This window comes from Suncus etruscus, chromosome 2 (assembly GCF_024139225.1).
Source record: "Suncus etruscus isolate mSunEtr1 chromosome 2, mSunEtr1.pri.cur, whole genome shotgun sequence".
NCBI lineage: Eukaryota > Metazoa > Chordata > Mammalia > Eulipotyphla > Soricidae > Suncus > Suncus etruscus.
The window spans coordinates 102,156,266-102,170,740 of NC_064849.1; the positions used below are offsets into that span (position 1 = coordinate 102,156,266).

The 14,475-nt window shown below is 36.8% G+C and overlaps 1 protein-coding gene across 1 annotated transcript in view; it reads right to left on the reverse strand.

The window, feature by feature from the left end:
* Positions 1-764: 764 nt before the first annotated feature.
* The window catches only part of RICTOR (RPTOR independent companion of MTOR complex 2), a 131,395-nt gene continuing 117,684 nt past the window's right edge, over positions 765-14,475 (reverse strand). Inside the window, exons 34-39 of the mRNA XM_049767670.1 lie at positions 12,755-12,839; positions 11,578-11,811; positions 4,805-4,960; positions 4,449-4,572; positions 2,286-2,424; positions 765-2,169 (exon numbers count right to left, since the gene is read on the reverse strand). Of these exons, the coding sequence (XP_049623627.1) occupies positions 2,095-2,169; positions 2,286-2,424; positions 4,449-4,572; positions 4,805-4,960; positions 11,578-11,811; positions 12,755-12,839 (813 nt within the window). The 3' untranslated portion in view covers positions 765-2,094. The remainder of the gene's footprint in view (positions 2,170-2,285; positions 2,425-4,448; positions 4,573-4,804; positions 4,961-11,577; positions 11,812-12,754; positions 12,840-14,475) is intronic.

The window sequence follows — 14,475 nt, forward strand, 5'->3', positions numbered from 1 at the left end:
CCTGCCCCTATTAACTTTTGAGAGGTTAAACCACAGATTTTATATTCTACATAAACTGAGGTAGTATTTAAAACAAATGTCTAAAATATGTTAACCCCATTATGCTTATGATCATTAATAACCTCCTTTGGAGTTTTTAACCACTATTTGATCTAGTATCTCTGACATTTGGTTCTCTGGAAGGCATATTAAACATCCAAAACCAAAGACCAAGGCGACAGGCAATGCTCTTAAAAGTACTGTTGACATTTAAATAAACGCATTCAATAATAAATTAAAAGTTTAAAAAGAACGTCTTATCAATTGGATTTTATGAGAGAAAATCTGAAGAACTACTTTTTAACACAGCAGCAGCTTATAGCCCTTATCTGCTTTGTTAGAAATTGCTACACAGTGCACATAAGAACAATTCACTGAAGTGCAGTCAAGAGGTGTTATGAAGTGAGATGAAAGGCTTCATCCCAATTGGAACTTTCAGTGCCAGCAAATTAAAAACAGAAACAGGAAAAAAAAAACCAAAAACAAAAACAAAAACAAGTATCTCTGAGTTTTGTTTTCTAGTTCACAGGGTTCTTTACAGAGATCTCAAAGAACAAGCCCATTATTCAAAGAATCTGTAGCATGGGAAAATATGAATCAATGCATCCTCACTGTGTCAAAGCTGATGTATAATTATAAAAATGGTCTACATAAATCAATTAAAAAGGGTCCTACTCAGTCCAGCTGGATTTTTTTTTTCATATCTACTTAGACCTCAGAAAAGATCATTCATCTACACGCATTCTAGTGATGGCCATGCTGTTTTTATATACAATTTGCATACGTTTAATTCCTATAAAGATTTCCAAAAACTGAACAAAACCTTGCCCTACCGATTAACTTCACAATATGATGAAGGCAATTACTGTACTCATAACCTACCAAGGCATTTAGTCTGTGCAAAACAAGAACACTGATATGAAAATTAAATTACTGCTGCTTTAAAATTGGTACTTAAGGCTTTTCACTACAATTTCCAGTTGTAATATCAATTTATAGTAATTTTTTAAAGGAAATATGGCTCTTCTTTTCCCATGGAATGTAAATATCATAGAAAGACTTATCTTTTCAGGAGAGTCAAAGTATTACTTAATGCTTCTTTTGCTTAGGGTAAAGATTGCTTATTCAAGTGTTTGCATTTCCTTCTTGTTTTGTTTGTGGTGCCAGGGATCAAACCAAGTGCCTTACACATGCAGGGTAAATGTGCTATGTCAAACTACATCCTTTAGTTATTGTTTAAACACTGATGTGGGAAGTTGATGAAAACAGGTTCACTGAAAATACATGTGCTCTATCAATGAGAAATACTTTTGAGTTATAAAAGATTTTTAATTTTAATCAGGAACTGTAGTGAAAAACCTTAAGCAATTCAAAGAGACTATAACAACACTTTGCAACAAAACTGAAGAGATGGAAAACAAACATTATGCAAATCTAGCAACATAAAATAATTTTTAAGTCCCGGGCTGTTGAGGCTCTTCTTTCGCTTTGAGGTTACAAACCTCTGAAGTAGTGTTTCAAATATTTAAAAAAAAAGTGGAAGGGCTTAAGTTCCCCCTCTTAATACCAGCAGCTATAGCACACCCCACTGTGGTTGGTACAGGATGCACCTCAGAGACACTGACTCCTGGTTTCCATGAATTAGTTAACAAACAAGGCATCTTTATATCACCCTAAATTTTTTTCAGAACTTTGTAAAGGGTGCTTCTGCATATTCTATTATTGTCCCACTGTTATTATGCTCTTAAAATAAAAAAATCAGAAAATCTGTTCAGGTATTCAGTACTTGGCTCCTGCATACAATGGTAACTAGAACTCTTTAAACTGGTAATGAACACTGAACCCCACCAAGAGTTCAATGAATGTGAGAGGAAGTTGTTTTGGTTAGAGAATTCTGCAGCTCCAGCTGTGTTCATGTACCAGAAACTACTGGAACAGTGTACAGAACCTACTCCTGTTTTTGATGTTCAGTCTGTCAGCACTTTCTGAAGCTTTTATGAAACCCACAATAATTAATATATATAGCATGTATCTATCAACTTTAGAAATACGTGGTCAGGATTCAGCAGATGTATCAATGATAGGTTGCTTTGGTAGTGTTGCCAACACAGCCTCTGCTTCTTCATGCATCTAAAGAGTAAATGGTAACCATTAATGAGTTTCAGTGCAGAAATAAGTTTTCTCCCTTAATTAAAACACAGAATTACTTTAAAAGATGAAATTTCAAAACTAAAAATCCTACTTACTTGTAAAAACTGTACATCTTGAAATAATTCTTGTATGAACCTCCGACATGGAAGTCTAAATGTGCAGTGTGACAGCAAATGAGAAACCTCAGAGTAAAGGCAAATGTCATCAAATGTCTGAGGATACTTTTCCTTAATTCTAAAATGAAAGAAAAACCTGTGTATACTAAAAATGTAATAACTTAGCTATTTTTCCTCCAATATGTCAGGTTTTAAGTAATTTCCCCCACTCTGGGTTAAACATATTTAGGGTGATGGTTTAAGAATACAAAGTATTAAATATTTCTACCTCATACAGACTATGTGTTTTCAATTTTGAATTATCCTTAATATGATCAAAATTATTTTTTCTTGAAAAATAAGATGCCCTTTCCCTTAGTATAATTGAAAAATTTATCAGTCTAGAAATGATTCAAACATTTTCAAAATGAATACATTTAAAAATTTTAAATACATATTTTTCAAAATGTGTGCTACAGTGATCAAATACCCAGGATTGGGCTCTTTGTCTTTAAACCTTTATATGGTAGCTTTTATTTATTTTTTTTATAATTTATGGAATCACTGCAAATGATAAAGTGACAAAATTATTCATGATTGAGTTCCTACGGAAGGTACAATGTTTCATCACCACTCTCTTCACCAGTGCCCACTTCCCTACACTAATGTCCCCAGTTTCTATCCTGCACCCAGAAAGCACTTCAACCCCTGCTTTTTAAGTGCCTTAGTTTACAATACTGTTACTGATAGGGTATTATGCATATGACTATACCTCCTTTCAAATCCCAGTCTTTGTCCAGAGTATTCACGTCCCTGTATCACTGTCTTGGTGGTTCTTTTCATGATCTATCCGTCATCCTCCTCATAGTGGCAAACTTCCTACTAAGGACCCATTCTCCTGCTCCAGTTTTCTATTATCTCTGTACATTAACTACTCCTCTACTATGCTTTTAGCATATATACTAAAGACTTTTTCCCAGTGCTCTAGCAAAGGCATACAATGAGATCCTGACATCTATGTTAAGGTCCTATTTAATTAACCTGGTAAGATAACCTGAGGTATATTTCTTTTGGTATCACTGCTTTAGTGCAAATGAAAGATATTTGAGGTTCATCTGAAACTTCTTCGATCATGATGCCATAATTTAGGGGGGTAAAAAAAACCCTAAACCTTACACTCAAAGAAGGAAAAATAGGAAAAAATTAAATGAATAAAACATTAGTTGTTTTATGGTATCAAGATCCTCTCAAAAAGGACCTCAAAAAAAATTTTTTAAAAAAAAGGACCTCAAGAATTATACGGGGTGGGCTGTAGGCATCAATAACTATTAAAAATTAACATTTCAAAATCCTTATTGATACATTAAAAATAAAATTAATTTTACTTTTAAATCCTGGAAGTTGGCCCTTATCTCCCTCCACCTGAAGCATATTCCTTTCTTTTTCTTTATGGTACATTCTCCACGTTGGAGACAGGAACCATACTAATCTGAGATTGTATTCTAGGGTTTCTTTCCTTCTGAAAAAGTATTTTTTTCTAAGCATGTAACTCTCTCTCCCCTCATATTTCTCCAAATTAATTTTCAAATAAAATTTTTACTTCATTAAATTTATTCTATTTTACTGAAAATTATTCCTAAAATTAAAAAAGTAGGAAGAGTGATGCTGTGTTACAATACCACTCTCACAGTTTTGCAGGTCACTTTAAAGTCTACCTTTATAAAAGACAGCTAGAATCATGTAACTGCTTTTATGTTTAATCTGTTACCACACTACTTTAGCTGAAATATTATAAAAAAACATCTAGCCATCTAACATCTAAATGTGCTATATTTATACTATTATAATATATAATATATACTACATGTTATACTTTATGTATTTTGGAGAGGGTCACACCCGACTGTGCTAAGGGGTTACTCCTGGCTCTGTATTCAGAAATCGCTCCTGGCAGGCTTGGGGGACCATATGGGATGCCAAATTTGAAACGGTGTCTGTCCTGGGCAACCACATGCAAGGCAAATTCCCTGCCACTGTGCTATCGCTCCCGTCCCTACACTTTATATTTTTATAATAATAAATATATAATTTAACTATATAATTAATTGAATGTTCTAAGTATTTCAATATGAAAAATAGAATAAATAATATTAGTTTACTTACGTTAAAAGCCCAGTTTCATGACATTTAGTTGAAACGGAACTACTCAAGTTAACGACTAGTCTTAGAACTTCTTTGCGAAGGAGTATACGGCACATTGGCGTATCATCAGGAATTGTTTTAACACCTGCAAAGCAGATCAAAATATCTACGTAACAATAGAAAATGATGAAACCTGTGGAATCTTTTCTTAAACTTTACTAAAAGATCTAAAACTGAGATAAAGTGTATACATAAGCTAACATTGTGGGAGCAAAACTTGAATAAGAAGCAGAGATTTAAGTGATTGTGTATCATCTACAATAGAATTAAAACTAGTTTTATCAACAGCTTGGATTTATTTCAATGTGAAAACTTACCTAATAATAATTCTGTGCTTTTTGTACTACTGGCTGAGCCTTCTTGAGATACTCCATCACTGCATCCTGAAATCCCCGAAAACTTAGAGGGAACCACTTCTAAAGGATTATGGATAGTCTGCTCACACCAATCAGAATATGGAATGTCTTGAAGGTCTAAAGAAAACATTTAATTACAGTGCCATAATGACCATTTTAAATATCAGCATTTATAGTATAGTGGAGATAATCCCTGGAGTACCATATGGCCCCCGGAGTCCACCCGGAGTAATTCCTGAGTGCAGAGCCAGGAGTAATTACTAAGCACAGCTGGGTGTGCAACCCCCCTCCCCCCCAAATCTAACAGAGGGGCTGAAGATACAGTACGGAAGTTAAAACCAAAGCAACATAACCCAGGTAAAAGTAGGAAAGGCAGCAGATAAGGGAACTTGGGGGTTAATTCTGAATCTAGATTCTACCTTTCTTTCAAGGTTAATCTTCTGTCCCCTTTCCTCTCCTTTCTAAGACATAGTCACACAGGTTGCTTCTATATTCCACTTCACACTCACTGCTGTCACAGGACTTCTTTATGCTGTTCCATGTTAACACTTTCTATATAGTTAACTTATTACTTTTTTTCATTCTGTTTTGTTTTTGTTTTTTGGGGGGCCACATGCTGTGACACTCCGGGGTTATTCCTGGCTATGTGCTCAGAAATCACTCCTGGCTTGGGGGACCATATGGGACGCTGGGGGATCGATCCATCCTAGGTCAGCCGCGTGCAAGGCAAACGTTCTACCACTGTGCCACCACTCCGGCCCCAACTTCAATTGATTTCTTATACCATAAATCAGTAAGAACTACTTCACATCTCTTTCACTTGTTTAGTTCTTTTATTCCTTAGCTAATACCATATACCTACCCTGATAGTACTCACTACACATAGTTTGTATAATCAATTTTTAACATATAAACCATGTATAATAAAGTCATAAATCAGTTTCATTCCCCACAGACCAAATAAAACTTTAAGCAAACAAGAACAATCTCTTCCTCACTGACCCCTCCACAACTGTTTTCTCAGCATCTAGTTTAAAGCCTTATCAGTTAGCTTTTAAAAATTAGTCTCTCTATCTGCACATCTCTGAGATAGGTACTGATCATCAACTATTGGAATATTATTCCCAATACAGAGTCATTTCCAACTAATGCTCTTCAATCTAACATTAGAAATAAGTAGTCTTTGGGCCAGAACCACCATCATCCAGTTTTTTCCAGTAAACCACAGTCATGACCAACACAAAGGGAAGAGGAGGAGCACCTGCTACATGTTTTCTAGACCCTTTAGAAAACATGGAGTTGTTCCTTTGGCCACATACATGCGGATTTATAAGAAAGGTGATATTGTAGACCTAAAAGGAATGGGCACTGTTCAAAAAGGAATGCCCACAAATGTTACCATGGAAAAACTGGAAGAGTCTACAATGTTACCCAGGATGCTGTTGGCATTGTTGTAAATAAACAAGTCAAAGGCAAGATTCTTGCCAAGAGAATAAATGTTCGTATTGAGCATATTAAGCACTCTAAAAGTCGAGACAGCTTCCTGAAGTGAGTGAAGAAAAATGATCAGAGAAAGAAGGAAGCCAAAGAGAAAGGAACTTGGGTTCAGTTGACGTACTAGCCTGCTCCACCCAGAGAAGCACACTTTGTGAAAACCAATGGAAAGGAGCCTGAGCTGCTGGAACCCATTCCTTATGAATTCATGGCATGAGAGGCAGTTTTTTTAAAACATAAAAGACTCTGAACTATTAAAAAAAAGAAGTAGAAAACAGTACAAAGGCTACATAGGTTTTTGTTAAGTTCTTACTGAATGACAACAGAAGTAAAATTTGCAGGAACTAAGATTCATAAAAAGAAGTCAGCACCAGTTTCTCCAAAGTTGATCCCCAAGTATACACTCACCCCCACCAGAGAGGAGAGGAAAAGAGAGGCCCACCAAATACAGAGCTTCAGCTCCCTGAACCCTGGCTCCACCTTCAGTTTCCTGAAGTAGCAGCCACATAGTGGCTGCAAGATCATTTCCCTCCCTTAATAGAGCTCCTCCTAATTTTCCTGGCAATGAGGGAGACACGGAAAGAGAAATGGAAAACAACCCCCCACACTCAGAGAATACAGGGTAAAGCAATGTGTAACCCCACCATGGATAATGGGCAAAGATTGTAATCTTGAAGACTTTACCAGTAACAGCATACTGCTTTCAAAAAAAAAAAAAAAAGGAAGAGAGTTAGTGTATGTTATATGTTTGTGTGTGTGAATAAATAAGCAATGTATCTCTCATTTACATATATGTGTGTAGATACACTTATACACACACCTCCCAAAAGCTAAGTACACATTCTTCTCCAATGTACATGGGACACTCTCCAAGATAGAGGACATTCTGGAAAACAAAAATGCCTCCATAAAGTCAAGAGTACAGAAACTGTATCAATTATCTTCTCAGACTATGATGCACTGAAAACAGAAGTTAATCACAAACAGAAACAGAAACAACTCTAACACTTGAAAATTAAATGGCTCAATATTGAATGATCATCAGTGGGTCAAACAGAAATCAAAAGATTTCTGGAAAGAAAAAGAGAACATGACCTACCAGAACTTATAGGACACAACAAAAGCAGTGTTAAGAGGAGAGTTCATAGCTATGCAAGTGGAAGGAAGGGTGGGTACACCTATTTTTTTTAAAGTCGAAAATTATCAACAAAAAGAGCCTAAAGTAGGCAGAAGTAACAGTACTCTCCATGACACTGAAGCTTAAGGCATCTTCAAGGGTGCAGTGGTAAGATGTTTGCCTTGCATGCATCTGATCTAGGACGAACGAACCTTTGGCATCCCATATGGTCCCCCAAGCCAGGAGCGATCTCTGAGCGCATAGCCAGAGTGTCACTGGGCATGGCCCAAAATATAAAAAACAAAAGACAAAAAACAAAACGCCACTGACCAAGCAAGTAGAAACAAAAATAAACAAATGGGTGGGGGAGGGAGAAAAATTAATAAAATAAAATAAACAAATGGGATGACATTAAGAAGCTTCTGCACCTCAAAGGAAATGAAGACCAGGACACACAAAGACAGCCCATGGTTTAAGAGAAATTACTTACCCACCAATCAAAAATATATAAGGAATTGGTAGAATTTTATAAGAATATCCAACCCCATCAAAAAATGAGAAGAGAGATGAAAGAACCCTTCCTCCAAGACAAAAAAGTGGCCAAAAGGTACAAGAAATAATGCTCTGCATCTCTAATAATCAGGAAGATACAATTAACAGCAACAATTCTCATTCACTGTTGGTGGGAACTGGCCCCACCTTTCTGGAAAACAATATGAACATTCCATATACCTAAAAATAATCTAGGAATAAAGCTTCCATATGACCAATCAAATCTACTCCTTGGAATATATGCCATGGGCTCAAAACAAAATGGAAAAAAGGCATTTGTACCCCTATGTTCCTTGCAGCACTACCCATAATAGCCAAAATCTGGAAATCACCCAAGTGTACAGAATAAATGATTGGAGGGCCGGAGCAATGACACAGAGGTAGGGTGTTTGCTTTGCACACATCTGACCTAGGACAGATGCGGTTCAATCCCCTGGCATCCCGTATGGGCCCCCAAGCCAGGAGCGATTTCTGAGCGAATAGCCAAGGTGTAACCAAGTGTGGCCCAACCCCCACCCCAAAAAAGAATATATGATTGGATACAAAAACTATGATACATATATATAAGGACTATTACTTAGACATAAGAAAAGATAAAGTCATGCAATTTGTTGCTATATGGAGGGACCTAAAGAATATCCTGCTAATTGAAGCAAGACAAAGAAAGGTAGTAAAGACCAAAACAGAATGATCTCTCATAAGTAGGATATAAAGACACATAACAGTAGAATAATAAATATCAAAAGATGATGAAAATGAAAAACATGAGAATTGGTCTTCAGTAGGAAACAAGTCACTTAAGGGTAGTAGGGATAGGATATGGAGAAAGCAACATCTACTGAGGGAAGTATTCAACGGGGAGGAGGAGGTAGTGCTGAAAGGTGGAAAAGTATTATGAATGAAACCCTATTTGCAATAGTACTGTGAACCACAATGGAAAAACTAAACAAACAAATAACAAACCAAAGTGCCTCTAATAGAAGCAGACTAGTGGTGGAAGGCAAATAGGGGTTGGTGGGGGCCATTGATGAAAGAAAGTATATATTGGCAAATGAATTAGTTGAAACACTATAAACCTGAAACTCAATCATGAATAATTTCATGTTGACTAAATTAAAAAATATATGTATTTCAATGTAGTTAACATGAAATCATTCAAAATAGCACCTGAGTAATACTTCCAAATATTCTTTTGGAATACTTCAGATACTCCAAATATATTCTAATACTTTCACTTATAGGAAATAAAAATAATTCTAAAGATCCTAGAACCTGGGCAAGACTAATCAGTGGGCATAGTCTAGTCCAGACTTGTCAAACCCAAGTCTTAGTGGGGTATGAAACCAGTGAAGAGATTAATACTCCAATGGACTAAAATTCTATTTATGGCATCATTAACATGCTACAACCCAATCAAACAGGAAGTATACTGAATTAGAATTCTAAGTAAAAAGTTAGAAAAGTAATCCAGAGAATTTGGTCTTTTTTTTTTAAGTGGTTGAAAAGGTATTCATGGTTCCACTTTAGGCATATATATGAATCTGAAATTGCTGTTAAACATCAATTGTTGTTCTTCGCTGGATCTCAGATGCCAGCACCCTTCTGCCTCTCTACTCTGTTGTCCTGCATTTTCGGTCTGATTTCACCCTTGGTGCGGCTCATCAGCCAGCCTGCTTTCCTGTGAGCTTTCCGGGGAGTCTGCCTTCCCGTGAGCCTTCCTTGGAGGTGAGCCGACACGCCCAGAAAGGGAGGAGCCACTGAACTTCGCTGGATCTCAGATGCCAGCACCCTTCTGCCTCTCTACTCTGCTGTCCTGCATTTTCGGCCTGATTTCACCCTTGGTGCGGCTCATCAGCCAGCCTGCCTTCCTGTGAACTTTCTGGGGAGTCTGCCTTCCCGTGAGCCTTCCGTGGAGGTGAGTCGACACGCCCAGAAAGGGAGGAGCCACTGAACTTCGCTGGATCTCAGATGCCAGCACCCTTCTGCCTCTCTACTCTGCTGTCCTGCATTTTTGGCCTGATTTCATCCTGGGTGCGGCCCATCTGCCAGCCTGCCTTCCTGTGAGCCTTCCGTGGAGGTGAGTCGACACGCCCAGAAAGGGAGAAGCCAGAGGAGCACGGTTGCTCCGCTCCCCTTCGCGACGGTGCACAGCATTTAGCCAATGAATACAATCACAACGTAGAAAAACACGCAGTACTAGTGTGACAATGGGGAAACAACATGGGCCAGTGCCAGACATAGAGAATGAAGATGGCAACTCTGATGACTTGAACATGATCAACCACCTAGTCAGTCTCTCAGATAAGGAGTTTAGAGTTGCAATATGGAACATGTTCAAAGAACTCAAACAAAGTATAGAAGAGAAAACTAAAAAGAATCAGGAGAATATGAAGATAGAAATGAGAAAACTCCAAACGGAAATTTCAGATCAAATAACAGGTCTGAGAAACTCAGTAGATGAATTGAAGAAAAACATGTTTGAGATTTCCCACAGGTTAACAGCAGCTGAGGATAGAATCAGTACACTGGAAGATGAGATACATAACAATTACATACAGCAGAAGAAATTGGAAAAAAGCCTCAAAGCAAATGATCAAACAATGGAAAAATTACTCAAAGAATGGGAACAGATGAAAATAGAAGTCTATGATAAGCTCAACAGAAACAACTTAAGAATCATTGGAGTCCCAGAGACTCAGGAAGAAAATCTCCGGGAAGAATCAACAGTCAAGAACATCATTAAACATCAATTGTTAAATCATAGATAAAAGCTGAATCTGGGCACACTTTATATAATTAATCACAAAATACAAACTGTGTACCTAACTATGCATAGCATTGAACAACTAGTGGATAATCAAAGAATTATTTTTAAGAGAGATCTACACATGGAGGGGAACAAAAGGAGAGTGGAAAGAGTAAACATCTAATATCATATCAAAAGAAGCGTCATAAAATACTCCATGAAGAAGTCAGACCTGCTGAATAAGACAATTCTGTCTTTGTGTGAGCTTGCATGTATGTAAAATATAAGGATTAGGAGGGAAAAGCAGGTGATGCCTAAAATAACAAAAATGCAGTTTAAAAAAAAAAATTAAGCCAGGGCCAGAGCAATAGTACAGCAGGTAGGAAGCTTGCATGTGACTGACTTGGGTTTGATCCCTGGCATCCCGTATCATCCCTGAACACACCAGGAGTAATTCCTGAATGTAGAGCCATTAATAACCCCTACGCACCGCTGGATGTGACCCTAATCTAAACAACAATTAAGAAAATTGAAGCCAGTAATGGGATGTATATCACAAGAGGAGTAGAAGAAAATCAGACAAATGACAGTCTTGATTACTGGACATAAAAAGGCTTTGAAAACAGATCAATCCCAAGCAAAAGTATAGATAAATTGAAAGAAGCTAAAGTGAAGACTGAAATACTAGCATTCCAAGAGGGAAATGATAGGTAAATGAATTAATTAAGGCCAAGGTTGTAAGATGGATTAAAGAGAGCTGGAAGAAGATTTGCAACTAGAACATACCCAAATTCAAATGGATTTATCATGGACTTAATTACTCACCCGAATGACTACATATTGCACTTAGTTGATTACTAGGCTGGAATCCCAGAATTTCAATACAGACACAATAAAGGCAATTATCATCTGTATGCTCCTGTAGTCCAGTGTCTTCTGTACTTTCTAAAAACAGAGAAGCATCTGAATGGATTGAGTTCATTATTTCTGTAAGACTCATCTGCTGTCGTAGCAAGTGAAAAGAGTTTTTTACAAGACCTCCAGTTCCAGATGGAAGACCTGTACAAAAGTAAATATAAAACATAAATCTGATAAAGATCAATAACACCACTTTTAAGGTATCTTAAACAATGTGAAATTTTTGAGTTAAGAAAATTTTTTGAGTCTTTATATGATGCAAAATCTAACTGGGACAAAAAAGGGGCAATTTATTTTATTTTATTTATTTTGGTTTTTGGACTAGGGGTTATTCCTGGCTATGTGCTCAGAAATCGCTCCTGGCTTGGGGAACCATATGGGATCAACCGCAGTTGGTCCTTGGTCAGACACATGCAAGGCAAACACGCCTTACTGCTGCACCACCGTTCCGGCCCCAATTTATTTTACATTTTGAAAATAAAATCAACAGGTTTATATAACTTAAGATGCAATTTAAACACAAATCAGAAATTGAAGATTACATAATTAAGACATTGTTTCCATTACCAGCAATATTTACGCATAGTAGTAATTCTGAGTCGAAAGAAGTCCTTGCCCTTTTCCCCCCACCAAATCAGGAAGACAAAGAGATAGAATAGCAAGTATATATGATATTGGCATTGTACACAAGTCAAACCTGAGCATGGCGCCAAAGTTTAGCCCCACACATAGCTGGTTGTTGCTCAAAGCCAAACCAAACCAAAAGAGCAAGTATTATGACACTATGTGGCTGATATTTCCTAAAATACTAGCTAATAAAAAGAAGCCATAAAATAATCAAGTACATCATTTCAGTATTTCTATTCCCCCATAGCCCAAAGTTTTTTCCTCAGAGAGTTGTTTAATGCCATTAAATAATATTGGAATAAAAAAAATTGTGCCTTGTTTATATTAGCTTAAAGAATTATTTTGGTTTAATTTTTAAGCTGACCCAAATTAAATATACTTGCAATTTTAGTGCTTTCTACTCAAAACTTTAATAAAAATATATATGAGTCAAATGAGAACAAAAATAATACATTACCTCCTGCATCATGAGTAAACACTTTTGTATTTCGATCATCATGTGGAGGTATGTTTTTTGCTTGAAAATATGGAATATCCTTTACCTAAAGTGATATAAATCATGGTAAGTCTTTCTATAAAAAGGAAGTCCACCTTATAAATAGTACCGTATTTTTTGGCATATAAGACGGCTTTTGAAACAAAAAAAGTCAACTGAAAATCGGGGGTCATCTTATACGCTGAGTATATCCTGAAAAACGTTTCGATATGCCGCTAAACGAAAATTGTCTGGATATTGCCACAAAACGAATTTTCCAACTCGATCCTGTACCAATCACTGCAAGGCTGCTCGGACCGCCTCTCTAACTCAGCCAATCCAAGCAGGCTTTTTATGCATGCAAATTAGACAATGTTCTGGACCCGAATCTACACTGTCAAAAGCCAGCTCAGATTGGCCAAAGTCAGAGAGGAAGGCTATTACAGTATAACCTTTGAACCTTTGCTTGTTGTGATTGGCTCACTGTGGTACATACAGCTGCAGCACGGGAACGTTCTGTCTTAAACAGCAAATATAGGCCTAAACCTATGTTTTAACTGCAAAATTTTAACTGTAAAATCCGGTCGTTTTATACGCCGAAAAATACGGTAACAAAATTAAAAGAAATGCAATTTAAGCAGAAGTATTATATGATTATATTTAATAAGCAGAATGAGTATTCCTTCCTCCCTTCCACCCTACTAAGCCAGCTAGCTGTCTGGCCAAGTCAGAGCCAACTAACTGAATTCACTTTTCATTTTACATATGAGACTCTGTATGCATATTATACATAATTTCACTTCATGTGAGTGAGTTTATAAAAAAAGAAGAAATGACTTCATTAAGATCTGAAACAAGGAACAGAGCAACATTGCTTCTACATAAGAAATGTGCTAGTGTCGAGGCATTTATCTCAGTGTGATCCATTTAGAGAGGTAGAATGCAAGTCACACTTTTTAAAGGGCATTAGAATGACCTAATGATCTTATTACATAATAAGCAGAATGAACAAAATGTTTAATAAGCACATGCTTAATAGGCATAACAAAGTTTACTGGAGGTTAAATTACTCTGCTTTTGGAGACTTAAATGTATATTGAAATATCACAGCATTTATCTAAATTTTGCTTAGACTTCTGAGTAAATGCATTATTTTAAAATACTTTCTATACTGCTGAGGGTGGGAGAAGGGGGAAGGTTTGGAACACACAGCAGTACGTACTTAGGGCTCACTCTTGGCCTTGTGTTTAAGGACCATTCCTAGAAGTGTTTGGATGACCAAATGCAGCAAGGTAGAACAAAAAATCCAGGTCAGCTGCTAGCAAGGCAACAACCTTACCACCCCTTTTATCTTTTCTCTCTCTGGCCCCAAATAATATTTTAGTTTTCTTTTGGGGACAAACTTGTAATCAGAGATTATTTTTGGTATTCTGTGCTCATGATCACCCCTGTAAGGCTTGGGGGACCGTATGCAATGCCAGGATCGAAATGGGATCTGTCAAGTACAAGACAAGTGCGCCTTAACACCTTTATTATCCAAATCTTTGCCTATTTTATGCAAATATGTGATTATCTCATGAATGAAGGTCATTTTACATGAGTGGGAACAACACTACACACAGTAAGATCAAGTATTAAAGAAAATCAGGAATACATTGTATACTTCAAACATATGTTTTATATATCATATATATAGTAGATGC